Raw genomic sequence first — 27,620 nt, 5'->3', positions numbered from 1 at the left:
CTCCGGCTTTTGTTCTGGTGTTTTTTTTGTTTTGTTTTTTTGCTTGTGGCAGCAAAAAACCAAGAGCCAGCTCTGTTTGGAGGCTTTGCAGGCATTTTGCTGAAAACTCATTCCTAGAAAAATGCAGAACTCCAAATAAAGCTCCAGTTTACATTTGATGTGAACATCTGGAAGAGATGCACTATTTAACCAACCATTTTTATTGTGTATCTCTCCCCATCAGTCATCCATTCATCACATAACCTTCTTTAGCGCAATATCTTAAAAAACTCATTCAATATTTGGAGATGCAGTAACCACTTTTCTCATCTGCTGTTTTGACCACACAACAATTTTTTAACAAAAAAATATATCCAAAGTGTGTCTAGATCCTATCTGTCTGTAATATTGATAGTTCAGGATTAAAGGGTGGGCATGAATATAACAGAAACCAATTTTTGGCCTCTGAACTATAGTATAAAAGTAGACGACACACACTTCTTCTGATAATGCTTTATTCTGAATGGTATAAGGTAAACTAATACTGAACACATGCAGCAGGAAGACCTTAGCCAGAAATTAAACCTACTTACAGTGCTGTTATGTTTCGCTTGAAGACCCTGTTCATAAAAAAATATCATTTTTTCCATTCTTGCATCAGGAATTAGATATATTAATCCATGTTAATTTCTGGATTTCCTTTTTACACATCACATTCACTGTGGGAATCGTCTTTAAGGACTACTCTGAAGTCAGAAATGATAGGGCAACACAAGCCTGAGAGGTATGGCAGTTCTCGCTCCATAGCAAATGTTTGGTACATTCAGTATTTCCAGTTTTCATTTTCAGAATACACACAACCTAGGCTCTTCATAGCTGGAACTGTCACTGAGCAGTAGCGTAGTCAAGGGTGAACTGAGTTTACTCACTTCTCATTTGGGGAATATAGAGTTCAGTCTAGGTTAATTTAGCCACTTCTTTTTTTATCGCTACATCACTACCACTTAGCTAACTTACACTGCTAACTTGATTTCATCATTTAAGGGGCATCATTAGGGAATTTCCAAGCTACTGGGGCCAGATCCTACATTAATGTAAATTAACATAGCTCCACTGAGGTTGCCAGCTGAGGATCTGGCGCTTACAGTAACAACTGTAAGTATTATCATTAATTATTTTATTATCTAGTGCATTTCTTCCCTAGATATCGCTGCAGTTTATGAAGGTGAATAAGAATTGTTAACTCCATATTACAGATGGCAGCCCCATTCCTCCAATAGACTGTGTAGACGCATTGCTCAAACCGAATGGAGTCTCACTGAAGCCAATAACATTCCACTGAAGCACAGCACTGTGTCAGTGCACAGTCACCCAAAGGATCAGAGCTATAATCCCAAATGTCAAAAAACTTTTTTTTTTTTGGATGTAGAAATACACTTTGGAAAGATTCTGGACACAGCACAAGGTAAATTTATAGAAAACTTAGCTAGCTTTCATTATGAAATTCCAGATCCTTCAGCAATTCCAATTCACCTTCCTCCAGGAAAATGGACTTTGATTTAATTTTCTTTTAGAAAATGAAATGCATCAGAGAAACATGAATGTATGTTTGTTGCTGGAGATGGGGTATTTCCTGATGAAACACGTGAGGGTTCCTGTGTGGTGCTAAATTCCTTATTCTAGGTGAGTGAAACAAAAGGAGTTAAATTGCATCATTTTATATGACTGCTGCATGTGAAAAGTATGTGGTGCTGCCTGTTTGATATATGAACATCTTAGATTACCTTTCAATGGTGGTACTCAGGATGCAAAGCTTTACAGAAATATGAATCACAACAAATGGATTCTGCTTTTTTCAATAGATATGCCCTATTTAAGGAGAACAGAATCTGCCAGAAAGAATAATGTTGCGAGTTTTGTTATGCCTAAACAAGAAGATAAATGGATGGTCAGCTTTAAATTCATCTTTGTGTTGCAGGATCCGATATCCTGGTACCTCACTCAATTCAGCACCTTCTTCATTTACTTCCAGAGAGACTCTGTGGATGATCTGAGACAAAACCACACCCTTAGTCTCAGACATTTCAGAGAAGTCTGCTACATTCTCGTTAAAAATATTTGTCATTCCCAAGCTTTCCAGAACAGGCTTCAGATCATAATCCCCTTCCACCTTAAATTTGGGAAGAAACACGTTCACTTTGGTATTGGCCATCACGCTGGGATTGGTCCACTGTACTAACGTCTCAGGAGTGAGCGCTCGTTCAAGCTGAAATAATAAAGCAAGGGAGCATATTAATGGTCAATTTAAGGGGAAAAAAGACACTCCCCACTGTCCTCCTCCGTTCAAAAACCAAAGATAAGGGACTTAAATTTGCCCTTGATATATAGTAATTATCATGTCTAAGGGTAAATAGGGCTTTCAGTTCCATTGATGGCAACAAAGAATCCTGTGGCACCTTATAGACTAACAGACATTTTGGAGCATGAGCTTTCATGGGTGCATGCATCTGACGAAGTGGGTATTCACCCACGAAAGCTCATTCTCCAAAAGTCTGTTAGTCTATAAGGTACCACAGGACTCTTTGCTGCTTTTACAGATCCAGACTAACACGGCTACCCTTCTGATACTTGAGTTCCATTGATATCACTCTGGTTTAACTCACTGGTGTAGGTTTCTATAGTAACTCCATTGAATGAATATAATCTGGTCCTTAGCACATTACAAGTACTGTGTGAGTAATCATCACAATAGCCCTCCAAGGTAGGTACCTCAAGGAAATTGGGAAGGACAGCTTAAGTGACTTGCCCAAGGCTACACAGCAAGTGAAAAAGCAAAGCTGATATGTGAGCCAAGGCCTCTTGATTCCCATGCCCACGAGCAATGGAATTACTAGCCTGTTTGCCAGAAGCTGGGAATGGGTGACAGGGGATGGATCACTTAATGATTACCTGTTCTATTCATTCCCTCTGAAATGTGGCATTGGCCACTGTCAGAAGACAGGATACTGGGCTGGATGGACTTTTGGTCTGATCCAGTATGGCCATTCTTGTGTTCTTGTGTTAATTTGAACTAGACAACAGACTCAAGCTTCAAAATTCTGATCTGGATCTAGATTAGGGACAGTCCTGATACTTGGGGCTTTTTTTTATATGGGCTTCTATTACCTTCCACCTCCTGTCCCAGTTTTTCACACTTGCTGTCTGGTCACCCTGATCTAGATCAGCTTTTGTCAGTGTTTCCAGATATTTCATTTGGCCCAAAGTCTGAGGGGTGTGCAGAGCAGGAGATTTCATTGGTATCCATCTCGAACTTGAATTAAAGGCTGTCTCATGATCTGAATACAATTTCCATGTATAAATCATAGTACCCACAAAAATGCATGTGTTTACGCTAGTGCTAACACAGTTAGGGCCAGATTCTGAGATTCTTACTCACAGTGAGTAGCACACAGGTAAGTGGGGTTACTTGACCCTTAATGTCTAAACTGTGAATTGGCTGCAGTTCACCGCTCCAGGCCAATGGGGTCAGCACATCCCTTGGCCCGCACCACTTTCTGCAGCCCCCATTGGCCTGGAGTGGCGAACCTCGGCCAGTGGGAGCCACGACCGGCCCAACCTGCAGACGCAGCAGGTAAACAAACTGGCCTGGCCCGGTCCTGCCAAAGGTTGCCGATCCCTGCACTAGTATCAGGGCCGGCGCTACCATTTAGGCAGCCTAGGCAATTGCCTAGGGCGCCAGAATAATTGGTGGGCGCCATTTTGCTGGAGGAGGCGGCAGGCGGCTCTGGTGGAGCTGCCGCAGTCGTGCCTGTGGACGGTCGGCTGCTCGCGCGGCTCCGGTGGACCGCCCGCAGGCACCACTGCGGCAGCTCCACCGGAGCCGCGGGACCAGCGCGCGGGGCAGCGAAATTGCCGTCCGCCTAGGGCGCTCAAACCCCTAGCGCCGGTCCTGACTAGTATATACCCTTTGACAAATGAGGGAGACTGAGACATGAAAAGTGAAGTGACTTGTTTTTTTACTTTTGAACAAGTTCAGGCCAGAGCTGATAGGAGAACCTAATAATCATGACTGTAATGCCCAGACCCACAAATATAGTTAGGTTCTAACAACCCTGTATTTCAGTAGCAAGACAGGGTAGGTGAGATAATATCTTTTATTGAACCAACTTCTGTTGGTGAAAGAGACAAACTTTGAGAACTCTGAGTTAGTTCTAAAGCTTGTCTCTTTCACCAACAGAAGTTGGTCTGATAAAAGCTATTACTTCACCCACCTTGTCTCTCTAACATCCTGGGTCCAACATGGCTACAAATACACTGCAAATTTTAATTTCATGAAAATTAGAGGCATAAATACCTTTGTGGTTCTGGGCCTAAGTGCTTTGCTATAATCACCAGGCTACACGTACATTAACGTGGAAACTAGATCTCTGGGCCAGATTTTTAAAGGTATTTAGGTGCCTAAAGATGCAGTGAGGCACTTAGTGGGCTCTATAAAAGCACTTGGTCCTAGACACAGCACTCGAACCGATTTCCTTTAGATGAGTTGGCAATGCAATTTCACAAACATGACATCAGATGCAGAGAAGCAGAAGGAGACAATTAACTCCTAAGGAACCACTATCCTGTTCCCTTCATAGTAACTTGAGAGTAATACAGAAAATATACCTTAGAGGCAGAATTATTGTAAATGGAATGCTTCCCTTGCAAACAACATTTAAACCTTGTCTATTTCTCTTACCTGTTCCAAGCCAGTGGTATCATCCTCAATCTCTTTTGGTAGCAGAATGAGCATGCTCATGTGCTTGTTGAGGCAAGGGAGCTCAAGGATTGCAGTTTTTAATTCCTTTACATAGCCCAGGCAAAATGTAGCTTCCAAGTTCATCATTTGCACTGGTTTTGTTTCAGTCTGTAAAACATACAGGATACAACTTGGCAGCCCCTTTCTTTCACAAATGGGATGAAGGAAGGAAAGTATGTGTGCTTGGATGAGAGTTATACCTATGCATCATTTCTTTGGATTGGGGCATTTGTTTGTCTTCATATACAGTGAAACCTGTCTGGCCTCATTCCAGAATGACAAACATGGGCGGAAATGGCTTTTCTACAAATGGTGGATCAGGATTCTACTTAATACACTGGGGCACACTTTGAGGAGGTTTCTGAAGACAGGAGGTTGCCTCAGATTGGTGGCCTCTGGTAGCAGTTTCACTGTAAATTACAATGTATAACATCTAAAGGGCATTTCAATATCAGTGAGCCTAAAGCACTGAAGATATGCCAATGATGGAGGCACAACATAATCAGCATGGGGCAGCAAAAAATTGGCAACACCTCTTCTATAAGCAGAAAGCAGTAAGAGTGCCCCTTTTTTTATAAAGAACCTTACATTTTCCACAAACTCCGAGGAGTCCGGTGGCACCATAAAGACTAACAGATTTATTTGGGCATGAGATTTCGTGGGTAAAAAATCCACTTCTTCAGATGCATGGAAAAAATGGGGTTTTTACCCATGAAAGCTTATGCCCAAATAAATCTGTTAGTCTTTAAGGTGCTACCGGACTCCTTGTTGTTTTTGTGGCTATAGACTAACACGGCTACCCCTCTGATTCTTATTTCCATAAACTGTTTTAGTACTAGTCCAAAAGGAACTTTTGGGGTCCAATCATACAATACCGCCAAATGTTTCCTGTCATTAACATTTTGACTACTGTCAAACAAAACTATTAACTAATCCTGAGCTGGGCCAACATATCATTGACCCAGTAAGAAAATAACAGTCCACATTACACAAGTCAAGGACATGCTATTTCACTAGATGACATAGTGAAATACTGTGGCCTGAAATGTTCCTTGTTTGTAGATGACCTTCAGATAGGCTTTCCAAAGCTCTAGCATGAAGATCTAGATCTAGCTTTGCACCACCTCCTGGCTGAACCCAGACACTGTTGTCTGTGCTTTCCCTGGAAAACACCAGCTTAGTGTCTCCACTCCGATAAAATGGAAGTGTTGCTGGTGGGTAGGGGCAAGCATTTAGACTGAGGAATGGGCGGGAACTGTGAGTATGCCTTCTCTGGGAAGTGTGACTAGTCTTCGTCAGTGCTGTTACCAGTCTCTGGGTTATGATGGAGTCGTTGATGTCTCTGGATCATCAGGAGTTAGCTGCAGTGTGTTGTACTTTTTTCTGTCTCTGCATGGCCTACAGACTGTGACCATTCCCTTTGACACAAATCCCACCACAGTGATCTACTGTTCTGTAACTTCTAGACTAGCTTTCCGCAATGTGAGCTACTTGAGGTTACTTCAAGGGTATCTGAAGTCTTCAGCTAGTGCAGTGATTTGTCTCGAGCTGGGGAGCCATTCTGAGTATATAACACCAATATTCTGTGCCCTGCACTGGCTACCTCTTTGGTTTAGGATGCAGTTTCTGGTATTGGTTACAATCTCTGGGGTGCAGTTACCTGTGAGATTGCACTTCTCCCTCATTCACATAATGGCAGTTAATGGTCACCCTTTCTGTCAATGACACTCTAGTCATAATGTAGTACAGTGGTTCTCAGCCAAGGGTCTGGGGCCCCCTGGGGAGGCGGCAAGCAGGTTTCAGAGGTCCTCCAAGCAGGGCCAGTGTTAGACTTACTGAGGTCCTGGGCATAAAGCCGTGCAGGGCTGAAGCCCGGGACCCTGAGCCCTGCTACCTGGAGCTGAAGCCAAAGCCTGAGCAACTTAGCTTTGTGGGTCCCCAGGCAATTGCCCTGCTTGATACCTTCTAACACCAGCCCTGGCTTTTATATGCAGAAAAAGAATTGTTGGGGCACGGGTGGGATGTAGAGTTTTTATAGCATGTTAGGGAGGCCTCAGAAAGAAAAAGGTTGAGAACATGTGTAGTAAACGTCACAGCATAGAGAAAAATATATCTGGTAATTTTTCTTCAGATCATAGAAACTGATGAGGTTGGGTCTTTGAAAGGTTTATGTAAAACCACCAACACACTAAAATGTTAACTGGTTTATGGCACCCAGGACACAAAACAACAAGTCTCAGTAGAAAGCTCCATGACAGCCTAGTAATACTGAAGATTTCTATTTCAATTCTTCCAAACATTTACTTACTTTGAAACAGGATAATTTAAATGCCTTTTTAAAACATACCTTGTTGATTTTAAAAGGACATTCTTTGATTTGTGCCTCTGGGAACTTCTTCATCCAGTTTGTTACAAAATAAGCTGTGTTAACCAGGAGGATCTTAGTCTGGTCATTTATACTCCCCTCATTCAAAATGTTCTCCATTTTACCTGTGCACATGTTTTTTTAAAAAAAGCACATCATTAATAGAATACAGCAATATTGTTGTTCGAATAGTTGAATACTCTGCCTGTTTACAATACTAGGGTTGGCTAGATACTGTACTCATAGATAAGGAAATTTAATTCAAGAGGGAGACACCCTACTTGTGATTTTAGTATTTGTAGCCTAACTTTGGGGGGAGGGGCGACCTGAACTTCCAAATGATGCAAAATATTTATTTTGTATTTTAGGTGGTGTTGGAATCCAGATGATTTTTCCTATATTGGGTATATTATAATAAAAACAATTCTTAAACGCTATTGATCTTTCATTTTTAGTGAAATAGTTACAGATGGTTATTTTATTTTTATAATTGGTTACATTTTTACAAGGACTATTTTAAGGACTGTAGACCAAATTCATATTTGGTATAACTATCTTGGAAGTAATGGAGTTTAATTAATTTGATCCATTGCGGTCAGGGTAAATAGCAAATGCTATTATGAGAGAGCTGCAGCCATTCAGACACTAGATACAAAAAGGTAATGGCTAGAGAGCTGCAGGCTTCTATAGCAAGTTTCTACGAGATACAGTTTGTAATTTTGGAAGCAAAAGGCAAATTTCAAAGCTAGTTGCTGCTAATTTCAGATTGAGATGGTATCAGACAAATGGGAAAAAGCAAGAAGTGCTGTTTCAGTTATAGCACACTACCTAGTACTGCATGGTATGCTTTAAAGTCATAGAAAGGTAATTTTGTTGTTTTCCAGACACTGTAAAATTTTAGCAATGTCATGAAAGGAACTGGATTGACAGCATTCTAGACTCATAACTTCTCTTTATGCACAGACTTAGGCACAAAATAGGCAGTACAAGCTACCTGCACAATTCCACCTGTCTGGAAGAATGAAAACCTGAATCATGTACATCTAATTTCATAGTCCTACCACTGGGGGCACTAGTGACCAAGAAATCCTGTGAGCGCTCAGTAAATACCCTGTGCTATCAAGCCCTGTGCTACTAAACTCAGCAGCAGGCTGGCAAGAGCTGGGAATGCAACCCCTCCCCTAAGGAATTCTGCATGCTCTGTCCTGGGACCCTTAGTCTCCTGCTCACTGATTCAAGTCTGGTATCCATTGGTGGTGTCCAAAACATCATTAACTTCTGACAACTGTTTGGTGGCCTATTTGATATGAGTAAGTGATCTCAGTCCAATTATTACATAAAGACATATCTAGATAAGGAAAAATCACCACCATTTGGCATCTTTATGTCAGCAAATGGGCCAAGGAATGAATGGACTTTATGAAATTAATTGGGAAAAAACCCACAAAATTTGGAATCTGGGAAACATTTAACATCATTAATTTTAAGGATCACACTAAAAAAGCATGTTCCCATTTCTTTCACTATATAATTTGTCTGAAAATGTTAACTAAAAATGTCACAAGGGAACAGAATTCTCATTTCTCTTCAGAGACGTTAAGTAGGGTCTCCTGGATTAAACTATACTTGCCATCGGTTAGCTCCGAAACAGATTTGTTGATCTGCTGCCTGGTTTCCTCCGTTTTTTCTTTGAAGTCTACTAGTTCCAGTTCAGATGGAAAGGGTCTCTTGGTGGCATTGATAAACTCCTGAAAGACACAAAGAGTCAAATACATCCCGGGTGCAATCCCACTGATTTAATATTCCTACCACATGGGTTCATTTGACACAGAGAGATCCTGTGAATGTCATCAGCTCAGAGGTTCAACAGGAGTCAAGATTCAATTATATTACATGAGGGAATAAATTGACCTATGGCCTTTAAGAAGTGCCTATCTTACCATAATTTGAGATGATAAAATGACACCACATTCATGGTCTTCCTGTTGCAAATTATTAGTAAAAACACAACTATTCACACAATCTACATCCTCAACATCCTGACAATATATTTGAAGAGTTTAATGGATGCTATTAGGTCTCCACTCAAATAAAGCTGAAAAACAGTTTACATGATTATAGCTTTGTTTTCACTGGATTTTAGCTTTCTGAAAAAAATCAGCTTTTGGGCTGAAATTTTCCATGCTTGAGCTCTGTCCAAAGGAGTGGTGGTGGTGTTTTTTGTTTGTTTTGTTTTTAATTTGAATGAAATCTCTTCAGCCATTTTTTAGTTCTGCTAGTTGAAAAAGCAAACAATCACTTTCCTTTCTTTTTAATTGTCACACTTGGTTTTTTCCCCACAAAAGTGAAAAAACAGCTGAGCTTCCAAACCTGACATACGTAATCATAGTGTGTGTGTGTGTGTGTGTGTGTGTGTGTGTGTGTGTGTGTGTGTGTGTGTAAATTAGGGGCACGTTTACACACTACCTTTGGACTCATGAGTTTAAGATCAGAAGAATTTGAGGAGACAAATCTTTAACCCAGTATAAATGCCTATTGTACCTTAAAGCCTTTTTACTGTAAAGATTTCAGGTAGTTTAAATATTTATGCAGCTGTAAGGAAGCCGACATTCTTATCCTGACATAAATGTTTAAGTTAGCAGAAAAGGTTCTTAACCATCTTAATCATATGAGGTTATTCTGAGAGTTGATGCTGCCTTAATGATTTTCCTTTTTAAAAAAATCTGGCACATTAAATGCAAATAAACCCTGTTAATGCAAAGTTAATTGCACAGCGGAAGTCTCCAAAAATCAGGAAATGCCTAAGTTAAGGTTCCAGATGTAATGTTGGTGTACCCGTATTGCATGTGGTAATTCAGCTCCTGTTTGTCTGGATAAACATGTGCAGCTTAATATGGAGCTATTCATCATAAAAGACTTAGCATAAAACCACACCACATGTGCAATGCAAAAGTGTTAATGCTGCTACTAGAAACTTAACTTTTTCATTATTTTTAAACTTTTTTTTTAAGATAAAATTACAATAAAATTTTAACATTCTACATTGCACATTATTTAATTGATGGTGTTACTTATTTGACACAATGTTTCCATAACACATATTACTACTAAACAAATAGGGAGCAGATACAATAATACTTATATAGCATGCAGCTTATAGGCAATTTTATTTATTTTTTTACAATATTGTAATTCTATAATGCATGCCTATTTAAGATCATAACACTATAGCTCTTCCTGCTGACCCTAAAAATTGAATGGTCCTCAGTGCGGTGACTCTTTATAGGAGTCAGCAAGTGATACAGATCTGACAAAGTCTAATATACCCTCTAAAGACTATATCACAAGATACTTTTATTTAGCTTCCACTAACCAATCAATACTTCAAATTAAAACTTCAAGCCTGATATTAGGGAAAAGAGATTGTAATTGGTGGAAGCTATAGAGTAATTGTTGGGGGGAAGAGTACTTTTTTCTTTGGTCTTGTTTTTCTTAATTTAAAGTGACACTAAGTTGATATCAAGTCAGTTTCCAGATGTGAGTAAAAATTAGTTTCAGGTAACAGACTGCCCCTGGCTCCCCATTCTAATTATTGTGGTTTTACAATCACAAGGAAAATAACCCATAACAAAAAAGTGAAACTGACTCTATAGAGGAAACAGTGAAACAGACACTACACAGAATCCTATTAAATCAGGGGTTCTCAAACTGGGGGTCGGGACCCCTCAGGGAGTCACGAAGTTATTATGTGGGGGTTTGTGAGCTGTCAGCCTCCACCCCAAACCCCGCTTTGCCTCCTGCATTTATAACGGTGTTAAATATGTAAAAGGTGTTTTTAATTTATAGGGGGGGGTCACACTCAAAGGCTTGCTATGTGAAAGCAGGGCCACCCAGAGGATTCAGGGGGCCTGGGGTCTTCAGCAGTGGGGGGCCCCCTCTTTGACAGTAATTCGGCGGTGGGGGGTCCTTCCGCTCCTGGAACTGCCACCGAAGTGCCCCGAAGACCCACAGCAGGGGACCCCTGCCGCCGAAGACCTGGCACTTAGGCAGCGGGTCCTGCTTCGGTGATAATTCGGCAGCAGGGGGGGGTCCTTCCACTTCAGGGCAGAAGGACCCTCCACTGACAAATTTCTGCTGAAGACCCAGAACGGAAGAAGCTCCGGGGGCCCGGGCCCCATGAGAGTTTTCCAGGGTCCCTGGAGCGAGTGAAGGCCCCTGTTCCAGGGGCCCCGAAAAACTCTCATGGGGGCCCCTGCGGGGTCTGGGGCAAATTGCCCCACTTGCTCCCCACTCTGGGCGGCCCTGTATGAAAGGAGTCACCAGTACAAACGTTTGAGAGCCACTGTGTTAAATGTTCAACCTGGAAAAACAGAGAAACAGATTTTAGCTATCTTTAGGTGATTACAGTCTCCTAGATCAGTGGTTCTCAATCAGGGGTTTGGGGCCCCCTGGGGCACAGCTAGCAGGTTTCTGGGGGGTCCTCCAAGCAGGGCCGGTGTTAGATTCACTGGGACCCAAGGCAGAAAACTGAAGCCCCACCGCATAGGGTTGAAGCCCAGGTCCCTGAGACCTGCCACCTGGGGCTGAAGCTGAAGCCTGAGCAATGTAGCTTCACTGAGGCTCCTGTGCTGTGGGCCCCAGCCAATTGCCGTGCTTGCTACCGCCTAACACCAGCCCTTGCTCTTATATGCAGAAAACCATTTGTTGTGGCACAGGTGAGCCATGGAGTTTTTATAATATGTTGGGAGGGCCTCAGAAAGAAAAAGGTTGCGAATCCCTGTCCTAGGTAAAATAATTTCAGACAGTAACATTTTAAAGTTGATTAATACTGTTGCTATGTTGTGCAGAGTCTTCAAGGCACAGAAAAGTCATTTATGTTTGAAGGGAACGGGAGACCCAGGGGAAGGGAAAAAAATTGATGTGAGCATATATTTAAAGACTATCATAATGACTGTGCACAAGGAGGCAGAGTTAAGGCAGCATGGGCAAGTTTAATTCTGGCATTTTGTAATTTCTGAGCACTTGACTTTGTAACTTTGTTTTTTTATTTCAGCAGTCCATGCTAATGTATAGCTAGACAGAAATTAGTAAACTGCTATTATATCAATTTTAAGCAAGGGGGCTTACTTTCTAAAGTTACTAGAACAGCATGGAAAGGGAGAGATTTTTGATTATTAGTAATTTGTTTAATGTCAACAGTAAGCTAGGCATTTTGATAAGTCGGCTTGATTAAAAATTTTTTTAGAAAGAAATGCAGTTTAAGTGGATAAAGACATTTTAATTCCGAGGCCAACACAGTAACATCCAAACAGAGACAAGCTATTATGTTAAAATAACCATAAGGCCTGTATAGCCAGTCAATACATTGGCCAAGCAGCCTATCAAATGTATTCCTTAACTACTTACCGTGGTAGGGTTCAGAGACTTTTCTACATAGAGCCGTTTGACCATTTTCAATGAAAAGAAAGAGCTGAGTCTGGAAATATCAGACGTTACTGTTTGAAACCCAAACAAAACATCTTTGACGTCTTCTAAATGGAGTGCCTGTTAATGAACATGTTAAGACATTATGCATCTGTCTTGGCTTAAAATCCCTAGCTGTTCAGTAATAAACAGCACTAGTATGTGGCCACTGTCATTGCTCCTTATATTTACAATGGTAACAAAGCTGCTTTCTCCCCTTATAAGCCCTGTCTGCAAATCTCACATAAAGCTAAAGTCCTGAGCCTGCAACGTTATTTGTGGAAATAGTCCCACTGAAATCAATAGGACTACTCATGCAAGTGATGCTAATCACGTTTGTCTTTTCAGCACTGGGCTGTCACTGTGTCCACAAATTCCAATCCCTCCAAAAAAACTGAGTAACCTCTTGTAGCTTTAGAAAACATCATTCTTATGATCAGGACAGCTGAAACTTTTTAAAGATTTGAAGCAAATTACAGAAGCTTTACTGATTATAACTTTAAGGCAAGGAAATATCAGTAGTTCAAACTTCTTATGCATTTACACCTCCCAAAGAATTAATTAACAGGGAAGAGCAGTTTTTAACAGCATAGTGGTATATAAACTATTTGGGGGGTGAAGCGGGAGCAGAAGCAGAATTGCTTAAAGAGTAATCAGATGCCAGCAGCTACAGTGACATGAAAAATACAGCTGACGATTGAGTAGCTAAGCCCTCGTCCAGACTAACCCGCGGCATCGGCGGGTTAAAATCGATTGCTCGGGGATCGATATATCGCGTCTAGTCTGGACGCGATGTATCGATCCCCGAGCGCGCTTACATCGATTCCGGAACTCCATCAACCCGAACGGAGTTCCGGAATCGACACGGAGACCCGCGGACATCGATGCAGCGCCGTCCAGACGGGTGAGTACATCGATTTTAGAAATTCGACTTCAGCTACATTATTCCCGTAGCTGAAGTTGCGTATCTAAAATCAATTTTAATATCTAGTCTGGACGTGGCCTAACTCAGAAATGCAAAGCCTAAGCATTCAAAAATCATGAGTCGGGTTCCAAAAGGTCATGAGATTTAAAAAAAAGGATTGGATTCTTTTTAATTATCTTCTGGTTTCTGAGCCTTTCAGGTACACTTCGGTCACATTTTTATGCTTTTCTCAGCAACTATTAGGGCTAGAAACTTTCTTTTTAATGTAAGCAGTGGGGCTTTTTACTAATCACCTTCCTCTAAGAGCCAGGGCTTTAAGAAAATCACCAAATATTACGAAAGTCACAATGAAATCCTGAGAATTGACTATACTGCTACTCCTTTAAATGTAAGTGCTGATTTTCGCTTTTGGACAGTGGGAGGAGAATTTCTAGCAGTTTCAATTTGAAGATCGCCTTCTAAATGTAAACTAATCAATACCATTAAGTTTGTCACACTGCTTTAAATAAAAAGCCCCGCCCAGCTCTCATCGACTCCCCACTGGTCATTACAGTATCTGTTTCAAGTTCCTGAAATGAGGGACAGGGAACAGTAGAGTGTATTTGCCCCTTCCCCACATCATTCCTTCCCCTGTAGATGTAATCCATTCACTGCCAGCGTGCAGACACTATGTCCCCCGCCACCTTATTTATTCCCCTGCAAGTGTAACCCTTTAAGTGCCCCATTTCAGCAGATATAAGAGAGCACACAAAATGATTGATTAAACGTTCAAGGATGATTCCAGAAATTTGACTGGCTAATATATAGGGCATTATCTCTATAGAGATGTTGTATCCCGCATGCCAATGAGATGCGTATCCCCCACAGAAAAAAGAAAAGCTCCAAGCCTATGTCCTCTTCTTTCCAGTTTGTCCTTGTAACCATAGCGAAATTATCTTGGCCAAGCCGCACCCATTATCTCCTCATGAAGAGCCCCACACCTTGATTGCTATCGTTTAAGCATGGGAAGTATATCTGTATGGCAATTACAGCAAACGTGAAGCAGTTAGTAAAGCTGCAACCCTGTTAGTTATCCAGCAGTGGGAGACTCTTCAGCAGTTTGCACATAGCAATACTTCCAGAGCTATATCAGGGATTATTTCAGGGGAGACTGGCACCTGGCAAGGAAGGCTTTACGGCACACTAGTTTGCCACATAGTAGCACCCAGGGTGGACACTGCTACAGGGCACTACCAGTACATCAAAGTGCACTGCTACAGTGCACAGCAGTACATCAATGTGCACTACATACCTTTCAGTGCACTGTAGCTATGTCCACATGGGCCATCACTGCTTGTTCTACTGCATTAAGCCTCTCTTGACTACTTTCAGGGGAAAGGGTGAATATTATTGCCGAGGGAATTAAGTACTTTTATAGTAGAACCTCAGAGTTATGAACACCAGAGTACGAACTGACTGGTGAACCACACACCTCATTTGGCACCAGAAATGTGCACTCAGAGCAAAGCAATAGGGACAAAAAAGGGAGAAAAAAGCAAATACAGTACAGTCCTGTGTTAAACAAAAACTACTAAAACAATAAAGGGAAAGTTAAAAAAAAAAGATTTGACAAGGCCAAACTGTTTCTGCGCTTGTTTCCTTTATATTAAGACAGTTAAAGGCATCGTTTTTCTTCTGCATAGTAAAGTTTCAAAGCTGTATTAAGTCAATGTTCAGTTGTAAACATTTGAAAGAACAGCCATAACGTTTTGTTCATTTATGAACATTTCAGAGTTATGAACAACCTCTGTTCCCAAGGTGTTCATTCATAACTCTGAGATTCTACTGTACCACTAATGGATTTTGGCAAAATTTGTTTTGTGCCTGTTTCCCTAGACATCCCTGCAACACACCCTGCAGTTAAAACACCAGGCCTATCCTGAGTAGACATTGCCAATCATGCTGAGTTGTGCTGTAATAAAAAGCCATTCTCCAGAAAGTTCAGTGGTCTCAATTGTGCAGTAAACTGCAGTAGAACCCTGGCACCGCTGGGAGAATTCTGCACCACTGCACATGGACAGAATTCATGTGCTGTGCAGAATTTTTTTTTTTTTTTACAGAGAATACATTCTGCTGGAAAGGCGATGCAGTTACTCCTTTTGCCCACCAGGGGCTGCCAGAATACAGCAACTGCTCCCAGGTGGAGCAGCCCCAGCTGTGGATAGAGAAGAGAAAGATGCTGCCTTGCTCACAGCATCCTGTCCACGGGGCCAGGTCAGGAGACACGGTATATATGGGGACAAACAGCATGGAGCTGCTGGGTTGGGGGGGTCACAGAATTGGGTTCAGAGGGCTAGATGAGGGGACAGACTGGGGCAGGGGCTGAATGGGAGTGGGGGTACAGGGACACATGGAGATGGGGAGGGGATACAGGAATGCATGGGGATAGTGGATGGCTGAGTGGGGGTGAAGGGCCACATGGATATGGGAGGAGTAGGTGCAGGGCCACATGAGGGGAGGGGTGTGGCTGAGTGGGAGTTCCAGTCCACATGGGGATGGAGGGAGGGGTGGCTGAGTGGGGACACAGGGACAAATGGTGACGGGAGAGAGAGTCAAGGGATGCATGGGGATGGGGAATGGGGCTGGCTGACTGAGGTACAGGACCATGTGGGAGGAGGGGATGCAGGGCCACATGGGGCAGGGGAGAGGGTGGCTGAGTGGCGGTTCAGGGACACATGGGGACAGAGGAGAGGGGGAGAAGGGGTGGCTGAGTGAGGATGCAAGGACACATGGCAATGGATCAGGGATCGGCAACCTTTGGCTTGTGGCCCGTCAGGGAAATCCGCTGGCGGACTGAGACGGTTTGTTTACCTGCAGCATCTGCGGGTTTGGCCGATTGCAGCTCCCACTGGCCGTGGTTTGCCGTTCCAGGCCAATGGGGGCTGCAGGAAGTGGTGGCCAGCAAATCTCTTAGCCCACGCTGCTTCCCACAGTCCCCATTGGCCTGGAATGGCGAACCACGACCAATAGGAGCTGCAATCGGCCAAACCTGCAGATGCTTCAGGTAAACAAACCACCCCAGCCCACCAGCGGATTTCCCTGATGGGCCACGTGCCAAAGGTTGCCAATCCCTGCGATGGATGGTGCAGGAACATATGGAGACGGGGCAGATGTGCCTGACTGAATGAGAGAGGCTAGAACTACTTGAACTACTTTGTATGAGGCCAGTCAGGACTCTGGTGTGGCTTCTTCCCCTCTCTGAGTATACTTTTGCCAGGACAAGAAGCTTACACAGCTTCAACCTTCCTGGATCTGACCTCAGAGCATTCAGCAACCCCTTCAACACTGTGTGCTTCCCACAGCGAGTCCACCCGGGCAGGTCTCCTGGGGAAGCCAGAGGGCCCTGCACCTCAACTCCACAGTCAGACGTGACTCTCAGCCAACCAATAAAACAGAAGGTTTATTAGTTGACAGGAACACAGCATAGAACAGAACTTGTTAGCACAGAAATCAGTGACTTTCAGCCAAGTCCATCTTGGGGAGTCCTGAGCCAGAAGCCCTGGACTCCCTCTCTTTCAGTCCCCCCAAGCAGACTACCCAGCTTCCAGTGACCCGAACTCCAACACCCCAATTGCTCCTCCTTGTCTTTGTCTTGTTTCCCAGGCAGAGAGTCACCTGGTCACCACCTGGTTGTATCCCCATCCTGGGTCTCAGGTTATGAAGGGTGTATGTGCAGGCAGCTGGAGCAGCCTCACCTGCCCCAGAGGTCTCAGCCAAAGTCACACACCCCTATTCCCACCACCGAGGTATTGGTGCAGCACACAGGGAAACTGAGGCACACATCATATTCATGCAAAACAGTTAGACTCACCTATAACATAACAAGGGAAAATCCCCACTTCATCACAAGGGGTCAGCCAGAGTCTGCATGGTGAAGGCTCCCTAACAATCCCTTCCCTCTGCCAAAAAATTGCTCCATACTTCTCCCACCCATACCCAACAACTCTCCAAGTTCACACCCATGCTCCTTCCCAGCAATTATTTCCCTCTCCCTAAGCTCCTCTATTAACCCTGATTCCCCCAAGCCTTTGCACTGCTTCTGAGGGGTGGGGGAAAATATGGTTTTGTAATTTAGTTTAAATGAATTATTACTCAGAGTTCTGTATTACTATGCCTAGTAAGTAATCTATTTGTCAAAAAACATTACCTGAATCTTATTTGTTGTCTGCATTGTTATAGACATAGTTGCTGTTAGGTATTTTTAAATTAATTACAAAAATAATTGAAACTGGCATGATTACATTATGTTATTTTGACAAATAACATATGCAAAATTTTGCAGAATTTTAAAATATTGTGCATAGAATTTTTATTTTTTGGGTACGAAATTTTAAATTTTTTACACAGAATTCCCCCAGGAGTAAGCTCTGGTCTGAAAGAGATGCAAGCCTTGGTGCAATAGACCATGGTATCACTTAAACCATACCCTCACCCACACATACACATGTTGGAAGAGCTTTTACTGTATACTATTACCTAGCAGGGGAGTTCAACTTTAAAAAGAATAAGTAAATACGTAGTCTATAATGGCCAGTTGCATACTTTTATACCTAAAAGTGAAGCTAGAGGCTCACCTTTGCCATTTGGGTTGCGGTGTCACCTTTGGTAGCTTTATATGCCAGAGCCAGAGAAGTTGAAGTACACAGTGGAGCAAAAACAATATTGGCTGTTTTGTCTTTCTCACACAATTTTTTGAACATATCAACTGCAAAGGCAGTGTTTGCTAGACGCAGAGCATCGATAGCCATTTTCCTGAAACAGAAAAAAATAAGACCAAGGTAACTAAAATATCTACCACTTGCTCATGCTGTAAAGATTTCTGGGGTGCAACACTGATTTGTTCATCATAACACCAGCAGGAAGAAGGGGAAGTTTGGTCAGATCAAATAAAACAGTGCATGTTGAGGCACAAAGGGCCAAATCTGTATTTAATCTATTTTTGATGTATACAGTTGAACTACACAGATTTAAAAGGTACCTCTCCTGTGCTCTAGGAACCCCTGATACTGAAACACGCCTTTATTTGTTTCATTGACCTTCATTTCTCTTGGTTTACAATGAACTGTTTCATCAAAGCCTATGATTAATTTTTGTGCATGTTGATCTTCTAGCACAGAAGTTCCCATTCCCAGATGGTGACTGGTGGCTCCCTCATTAGTGCTCAGCAAAGAGCAGACTGGTCCTGTAGGCTGGGATTTTCAAAGAAACCTAAATGAGTTAAGTTCATTTTGTATCCTTTTGAGACTAAATCCCTTTGAAATTCAATGAGAGCTGGGTACCAAACTCCCTTAGGTTCCTATGGAAATCCCAGCTATCATGCTGACTTATCATTTCCAACTGTTTACATTGCAATTACTTTCCTAAGATTTTGATATGTAATCAATTACTGTCATTGCCACAGGGATGTTTAGGTGATCTGTGAAATCAGGAAGGGATTGTCCATGAGACAATCTTTGTATTAAAATGTGGTCCTTGCTATGAAAATGTTTGGGAACATTTTGATCTTGTAGACTGTCAAGTTATTGGGAACAGATTTGGGCCAAATTCAGCCCTCGTGTAAGGAGGTATACCTCAGCTGTACTGTAGTCAATGAGCCAAATTTGAATAGTAAGATTTAAGCATTCCTCTGGATTTATAGAAGGATATGGCCCATTGGTTTAGTTAATTTGGGTCAGATCTGTCTGCAATACTATGAAGTATAGCAGATGGAAATGAGGAAAAACTCACTTTAACTGCTCCACAGTTTTTCTGTGAAGTAACACAGAAGGAGACAGAGAAACAGAAATTCTGAAACATTGACATTAATGGGAATCTTGCCATTGACTTCTGCGTGTACCCTGAGACCTTAACAAAAGTCACTTAGCTATGTGCTTGAGATGAACTAGGAAATACTTGTACTGTTTTGTATGAATACAGTGCATGTCTCTCTGTGGGTCGTTTGTTATGGGTTACTTGCTATAGAATTAGATCAAAAGGGAATGTTAAATGAATCAAGCAGGAAAGGCAATGTAAGGCCTAGATAAGATGCATCCCAACAAACACTCAAACACAATAGCCAGGTTTATAACTACTCCTCAGCCTCAACTCTGGGTGACACAGCACAATGTTTCCTCAAGGCTGAGGAGAAAGAGAGAGATGAACGAGAATACTAAGACATTACAGGACATCAAGCCGTGAAGCCCCCTTACCGAGTGTCAGAGCCCAGGCTCCAGCCCAAGGAGGAATTGCTGCACTGCTATTTTTAACTCTGTAGCATAAGCCCAAGTCAGCTGACCTGGACTCTGAAACTCTGCTGCATTCTCAAACATTTACTAAGCTATTTTACATCTCTGTCGTCATAACCGATCCCATTAGGGTTGCCAGCTTTCTAATCACACAAAACCGAACACCCCTGCCCTGCCCTTCTCTAAGGCCCCACCCCCATTCCCGCCTCCTTCCATTGCTTGCTCTCCTCCATCCTCTCTCACTTTCACTGGGTTGGGGAAAAGATTGGGGTGCGGGAGGTTGTGAGAGCTCCAGATGGCAGTACAGACTCTAGGGTGGGGCTGGGGGTGCAGAAGGGGGTCTCTGGGCTGAAGTTGAGGGGTTCAGAGTGTGGGAGGGGGCTCAGAGCTGGGGCAGTGGGTTGGGGTTCGGAAGGGTCTGCAGGCTCCAGCTGTGGGTGTGGGCTCTGGGGTGGGGGCCGAGGATGAGGGGTTTGGGGTACAGGCAAGAACTCAGGCCTCAGGCAGGGGGTTAAGGTGCAGGAGGGGGTGCAGGGTGCAGGCTTTGAGAGGGAGTTTGGGTGCAGGAGAGGGCTCAGGGCCAGGGCAGGGGTTGGAGTGCAGGCTCTGGGAAGGAGTTGGGGTGCAGGAGGGGGTTCTGACCTGGGGCAGGAGGTTGGGGTGCGGGCTCTGGCCAGGCAGCGCTTACCTCAGGAGGCTCCCGGTCAGCGGCTCAGCAGGGCTGAGGCAGGCTCCCTGCCTGCCCTGGCTCCACACGGCTCCTGGAAGCAGACGACATGTCCCTTTGGCCCCTAGGTGGAGGGGCCAGGGAGCTCTGTGCACTGCCTGTGCCTACAGGCACCATCCTCGTAGCTCCCACTGGCTGTAGTCGAGGTAAATAAGAGCTGCAGAGTCAGCGCTCGGGGCGGAGTCAGCGCATGGAGCTCCCATGGCCATTCTTGCGCCTAGGGGCTGCAGGGATATGCTGTCTGCCTCCAGGAGCCGCATGGAGCCAGGGCAAACAGAGAGCCTGCCTTAGCCCCACTGCGCCACCAACCAGACTTGTAACGGCCCAATCAGCTGTGCTGACCAGAGCCACCAGGGTCCCTTTTCAACTGGGTGTTGTGGTTGAAAACCAGACGCCTGGCAACCCTAATCCCAAGCAGCAGCAGAGTATGTTGAAACTGCAATAAGAACCACTAGCCATGTGGACAATGGACTGTCTGTAATCAGGTACCTGTTCAATATTGCATGTAGCAAATTTATTTTTTTTTTTGCACATTGTGAAAGAATTTGTACATACTTACCTCCATATACATAGTAAGTGCAAAGACTTCTGACTGTGTAAATTCTAACGTGTGTACAAACTGTGTAGGTGTGGTATGGGTGTGGTATGCATGCACATTGCTGTGTGTACACAGAGAGATGCTGCACAGGGGACCCTTTGAAAATGTGGCCCTTACTGTTTAGTAGAGATTTCTAAAATAAACAATAGTATTTGTAAATGTTATGGGAATACATATGTGTGCATATTAGTGTCTCCTGTACACTAGAATTAACTTGTTTTCTTAATAGTCAAGGCTTTTTTATTAGAGAGGGCCTTTTATAAGAAAAATAGCTTTGATTTCTTTTTAATTAACTTCTGTATTTAATTCTAGATTCACTTTTGTAAAGCATTTGGAGATATCTTTAGTCTAAAAGATGCTATGTAAAAAGATTATTGAAATATATTGCACAATTTAATTACCAGTATATGAGGCAACCAGATGGCATCATACCAGGTCCCTGTTTAAAAAACACACCTAATTTATGCTGCATTCTTGAAAGGTTTTCTCAGCATCAGTGAATATTGGCAATGGATTAATTTCCTTGCAAGACGCACCTGTTTCCCAGCAACCTTTCAAAGTATACCAAATGCTTTGGTAAACATATGCCATGAGTGTTCTATCATATTTTTACCACAGCTGTATGCCACACTGTGGTGTGCATGGCGAGGCATTGGAAACGTGCCTTAAATGCTTTGTGAGGCATAAGGAAGAGAGCCACTTGTCTGCTACCACCCAAGTGTAGCTGGGTAGTGACCCACTCCAGCCCTGACAGGGTTGGAACCAGCCCTCAGAGAGGGCTGGCAGGCTGGGAGAACAGCCCAGGCTGAGTGGGAAAACAGCCGCAGCTGTGGCCATGCCCCAACCGGACTCAGCTGGCCCTATAATGGGACTGCTGGGCTGAAGCAGTCTCAGTTTCTCTCTGCCTTCAGAGAGAGAATGGCCTGGCTGCTGGAAGCTGAGAGGGACAGGGAGAGAAAGAAACACCTGAGGGAAGCAGGGCTGGGGAATAGGGCAGGGGAGCTGTAGGGCTGTGCCTGGTAAAAAAAATCCAGGCTGCGACCTAGTGTAAAGCCAGACAGGTACTGGTGCTACAGAGGGGTAGCCATGGATAAACCGAGGCAGCTGGTCCAAACCCCTTTGCCTGTGATGAGTGGCTGATACACTGCAGTCTGCCCCAGGGAATTGGGGCTAAGTGATGACTGCCAGTAGCCAAGACTAAAGTGAGGTGAGAGTAGTGGGTTGGGGGCTCCCCAGGGAGGGGAGACCCAGATCAGTGGGGTACTGCCAGGGGACAGCACCCCAGTTAAAGAGGCACCGGGGTCCAGGGAGGGACATGAGGGGCCAGAGGACAGGTGGATCACTAGCCTGCAGAGGGCACTCCAGAGCTGGAATGAGCTAATTCCTGGAAGTCACCAGCAGGAGGTGCTGCAGGGCTGAGTCCACTCATCTATACCAAGAATTGCAACCAAATCTATGCCACACACTCATACTCACAGACAGGCATGGCTTATTCCTAGCAGAGTATAGCTCATTCATTTTACATTTTGTATTGAGCTCTTACATAAATGTTTTTAAGTTCTGAGACCCAAAGGTCATGCAGTGTATCCTTCCATTGTGAGAAAAGCATTCATAGAAAATAGCAGAGAAAAGATTTATAAGTACTTATTGTTTTGATTTATTAGCTTTTAAATTTCTCTATCTTTTTCCCTTTCCCTGGACTATTTAAATTTCTTCTCCATGCCCTAAAAGCCAGGCTGCCTTTTCAGTAGTAGTTTAGGGCTCAACAGACACTTTAAACAAAATATGGAATATAGAACAGTTACAAGAAATAGGGAGGAAAGAACAGGTTAAAACTGTCCTTTTATTTCTCCTAGAGTCTTTCTCTCTTATGCACTTGCTAGTTACACCCATTCTCTTTTGTGTGTGTGCATATATGTAAAATATGGCATATCCGCACTCCTTCCCAGTGCTGCCTGTATTATTACGTACATGCCTCCCCCTCCACCAGCACACACATTTTAACTTGTTTCTGCACACTTCTGGCATAATTAAGGTAGGGATTATTTCGTTTCATTTTCAGTAATCTGGCCCCAGCCATGCATTACTGGGAGTTGGTGTATAATTGTGACATCATCAAAAAGACAGTGGACAATTGGCCTCCTTGGCAAGACTTAATGAAATGTAGAATGAAATGTGCAACTTATCTGAAAGATTTTCTTCTTAAATGCTAAACTATTCACCATCAGAATAGAATACTGTACCTGACTCTGGTCCTTCAGGATTGTAACTAAAAGATTCTACAAAGCCATGATAGAATTATTATTCTCATACTTAATGCACATCGTTCAACTGTGGAAATGCATGTGAGTTAAGTGTCTGACCGGTTTCCAGAGAGTAAGAGTACGAAATTTTTTTTCAAAATTGAGTGAAATTCTTCTTCCTTATTCCAGTAAAAAGCTGAAACATATGACTTTGAAATCCTTCCCTTCCATCTCTATTCCTAACTCCACTAGTGTTGGAGAAACATGAATGGATATGACCAAATATTCATGCTTGTTTTGTAGTCAAGTGCATTCCTTACTGAAAATTGGAAGAATTGCATGAAGAACCTTTCATTGTACTGTATTTTGATCCAATAATTAGTGCTGAGAGACTTTTTACAAAACAGATTCTATTTTTGAGCTGATAAACTACTCAACATTTATAATTTTTTTCTAGTGATCTGATTGCCATCAGTAAAACGTAGAATGTTTGTTTCAAAAGCTTCTAATGTTGTCATTTTCCCTAAGACACTGTATTGGGATTGGAAGAAGAGTGTTAAATCCATCATTTTTTCCACTTGCAAAGATTGTTGCTGTGGGTTATAAACCAAAAAGGTTTTCATCTAGTTCTGTTCTTTCTGGTAGGATATTACTCTTCTTTGGAGTTTCTAGGGCCAGCAGAAATCACAGATAGTCTCCATTAGAGAGAGGTTTATGATGCCCTGGCCTAGGGAGAAGTTGGAGATTATGAAGGAAAAACATCAGGGAAGGCACAGAGCACATACAGCATCTCACTTGATCTCCTAGTACAGTGGTAGGCAAACTATGGCCTGCGGGCCATATCCAGACCAGTGCTCCAGGCAGCGCAGTAAGGGGGCATGGAACAGGAGGGGACTGGATAGAGGACAGGGGAGTTTGGGGTGGTGGTCAGGGGGCGGGGGTGTGGATGGTGGTTGGGGGGGGAACAGTGGGTTGAATAGGGCCAGTGGTCTTGGGGGGCAGTCAGGAAGAAGGGGGGGTTGGATGGGGTGGCAGAAGGCAGGCAGGGGCAGGGATCCTTGGGGGGCCATTGGGGACAGGGCGAAGGTGTGGTTGGATGGGGAAAGGGTCTGAGGGGGGCAGGAATGAGAGGAGGGGTTGGATGGGGCAGCGGGAATCCAGGGGCAATCAGGGGACAGGGAAAGGGGTGTGTGGATGGGGCAGGGGTCCCAGAGGGGCCGTCAGGGAACAGGGGGGGTTGGATGGAGCAGGAGTCTGGAGGGGGCAGATAGGAGGTGGGGGCTGGGCCACAACCCCATCCCCTAACCGGCCCTCCATACAATTTACAAAACCCCATGCAGCCCTCAGGTCAAAAAGTTTGCCCACCCCGTCCTAATAGGTGGGCAAGAACTTTCTTGAATGAATGATAGTTAGTCAAGGAGTGGCTGAGTTGGGCAGTGTGTCTACAGACAAAACTCCTTGGCTGATAGCTCTTGAAAATGGAGCCAGGAAAAGGCTGAACCTCACCCTTCTTTCTGGTATTTGGAGTGAAGAGGAAGGGGAAAGGGTCCCCAGCAATACCCTTTCCCCACAAGGGTGTAGTTTTATTTCTTTCTGAAAGTGCAGGAATCTATTCCTAATGTCCCAGTCCTCCCTAACTGGCTGGAGCCCTGCAAGTGTTACTCAGCATTAGGGTTGGGCTAATTCTTGCTTCCTGAGCATTCCCACTGAGAGGAAGCAAAAGGCACTTTCATTCTGGTGACACCCATTGCACTCTCTTGTCTGCACTAATTGGGGTGGATGAATGAGTTTGTAAAAATACCCAGCCTGAACTTCATCCTAAACCTTGAGCCAGATAAAATTCAAATGTTATGGAAGGTTTGGATCAATCTGGATAAACATCTGTGATCAAAACACAGCAGCTGGCCCAACACAAATCTTTAAACTTAAAGTACTGTGGTGTCCTACAGGAGTCAAAGACACACACAGTTGGTTTCCTCTGAGCCATGGAATCCCAGCACACCAGATCTGAAAACAGTAATTAGTCCAGGTCCAAGAGAGACTGGGAGATCTGCTGAGGCCTCACCATCCCCCACACCCAACTGATCTGGCAGATTGTTAGCAAAGATTATGATCCCTATTGATGGTAGGACACACCTTGGAGCCACACCAAGATTATAGACAATAGGGAAGAATTACCCTGTGTCCAGATCAGAATGATCAGTCTATTGATCTTTTGTATTCAGAGGGAAGGGATCAAGGTGGAGGAACAAGTGAGGGAGGGAAAAGATGGAATCAGAAGAAAATAATCTATCTGGGTCAAAAAGATGGCAGAAGCATGTGAATCAGATAAGCAGGGAGGCTAAAGACCTCAAGGTGAAGAAAAGCTTAAGGTAACCAATCAAAGTCTGCATTATCTTCCTTAATAAAATCATTTCAGCATCATGCTGAACCAGCTTCAAACTCTATCCAAACGCTCAGATCACTGGTTTTAAATATCCTTTCACACGGTGCAGCCATGGTCAGATTAGGGTGAATGATGTTCACCTATCAGAGATGTATGAGATTTAGAGGCTCTTGATTTGATATCTAAGTTTGAAAGGACGCTACTATATTAAATATTATGAAATATCAGGGCCCTTTAAAGGTTGGAGAGCCTTGGGATTTGTCCCTCATTTCCCTGCCATTAAAGCCTTGGGAACAGGAATAGCTAAAGAGAGGAAGTTTGGGACATCTACTAAGGGAAAGCCCATTAGCAAACCTAGAAAGACTACACTGGTACATTTCTAAAAGAAGCAAACTATAAAGAGACCCAGCTGTTGAGCCATTAATCACAGGGAGGAGTCAAGAAAAAATTGAATGAGGATTTAAAAAACTGCAGCATAGACTCCTGTTGCATCCTTCCTTCCCCACCCTATGGAAATAATAGGTCAGCCATGGAGAAGGACCATCTATTCTGAGAAGCAGTCCCCCAAAAGAAGCCTGGGGCACCCTTGTGTCAGCAGTAGGTGGAACCCTGTGTTGCTGCTATCTACACAATCCTGGGAATAATGATTGGGATTGAATTTCTGGAGCTGTCAATATGACCAATATGTTCACTTCAAGACTGAAACTGAATGGAAGTTTTCACTGAGCAGAATAAGTAGTGTCAGCTTCCCATGTCCATGCCTGACATGTAGGACATTGACCTTTAAAACAAAAATGGGCTCAGTTCAACCCTTAACCAGTTTATATTAAGGAAGAAAGAACTAGAAGGCTTTTGTGTGTCCTTTTTAAAAGAAGAAAATAAGACTGGTTCTCTTATTGGCAGATCATGCAGTGATGTATAAAGGACAACATGTGAAAGACATGATCGCCTCTGAACCGTCATTTCTTTAAATTGTGCAAAGTACAGGCCTGCTCTGTTGACTTCAGTGTGAGCAAAGAGTTTTACACTGATTTTATTGAAAGAAGGATAAGGTCCTGTGTCAGAGGATATGAAAAAGAAAGGAACTTTGGGAAAAGGAGAAAAATTGAACCAAAAAATGTACTGTGCCTAGTATATAAGGAGTGAATTAAGGAGACTAAACAGCCAGGTGGAAAATCAAAATGATTATTAGGTTAATGTCCCCAGCCCCACAGCACAACCTAGTCAGGATTAATCATAGTACGCAGAAAGCAGAGCAGGGTGTACACACCCATATAGAAACTGACAGGAAAATTTCTTCTGCAGCAGAAGTTCTTACAACAATCTAATAGTCTAAATCCTAAAACACACATGAAGGCTGCCTTGACACAATCAGTCTGTCGTAAAACAGGGAAAGTAATTAATACAACAGAAAGTATGAAGATTTTAATCATTCCTACTCTTTACAACCACGGCTGCCTGATCTTATTCACTATTTACGATACACCATTTCCGTGAAGAGGAAGGTAACTTAGGAAAAGCAATTGGCTTTGGGTGGAACTGAAAAGTTCTACTGAATTAAACAAAAGAAATACATGCAGCAGTTTAAAATATTCATTTTTTTTTCTTACCGGCCTTTCTATCCCACTTGCTGATATTTTACAATGGATATTAGTTAGAGATGAGTAAACAATTTTGATCTGCACTTACCTTGCTAGGCAATAATCCTGGTAAACGAAGAGACAAAAATTAAATCGGCACAGCAGAAAGAACTAAGTGTTCGTGGTACCACCTCACAGAGCAGAAAGAATCTATTAACTCACCTGACAAGTATCGCCACTCCCACTTTCCCAATCTTAATTTGTGCATAGACTCTCTCTTTTCTTTTTTCCTT

The 27,620-nt window shown here is 43.3% G+C and overlaps 1 protein-coding gene across 2 annotated transcripts; it reads right to left on the bottom strand.

Annotated features, from left to right (window-relative positions):
- Positions 1-503: 503 nt before the first annotated feature.
- Positions 504-27,620, bottom strand: SERPINB5 (serpin family B member 5). 2 transcript variants are annotated; one of them, XM_030549531.1, is made up of 7 exons: positions 27,550-27,620; positions 18,144-18,321; positions 12,549-12,686; positions 8,773-8,890; positions 7,125-7,267; positions 4,718-4,885; positions 504-2,245 (listed from the first exon to the last, which is right to left on the bottom strand). In XM_030549531.1, exons 2-7 carry the CDS (start codon positions 18,315-18,317, stop codon positions 1,853-1,855), a joined length of 1,134 nt encoding a protein of 377 aa, XP_030405391.1. In that variant the 5' UTR covers positions 18,318-18,321; positions 27,550-27,620; the 3' UTR covers positions 504-1,852. The 2 variants fall into 2 exon arrangements, with proteins under 2 accessions (XP_030405391.1, XP_030405390.1); XM_030549530.1 differs by lacking the exon at positions 27,550-27,620 and adding an exon at positions 27,437-27,522.

Source organism: Gopherus evgoodei, chromosome 2 (genome assembly GCF_007399415.2).
Source record: "Gopherus evgoodei ecotype Sinaloan lineage chromosome 2, rGopEvg1_v1.p, whole genome shotgun sequence".
Taxonomy (NCBI): Eukaryota; Metazoa; Chordata; order Testudines; family Testudinidae; genus Gopherus; species Gopherus evgoodei.
This window is presented reverse-complemented; position numbering and strand designations above follow the sequence as displayed.

What these genes read in the sequence shown, in the direction of transcription:
- SERPINB5 (XM_030549531.1), bottom strand. Translation starts at nt 18,317, where the DNA reads ATGGCTATCGATGCTCTGCGTCTAGCAAACACTGCCTTTGCAGTTGAT. An exon ending in CCGCAACCCAAATGGCAAAG is followed by an intron (nt 12,687 to 18,143) that starts GTGAGCCTCTAG and finishes GTTCATTAACAG; the next exon opens with GCACTCCATTTAGAAGACGT. An exon ending in TGTTTCGGAGCTAACCGATG is followed by an intron (nt 7,268 to 8,772) that starts GCAAGTATAGTT and finishes ACATGTGCACAG; the next exon opens with GTAAAATGGAGAACATTTTG.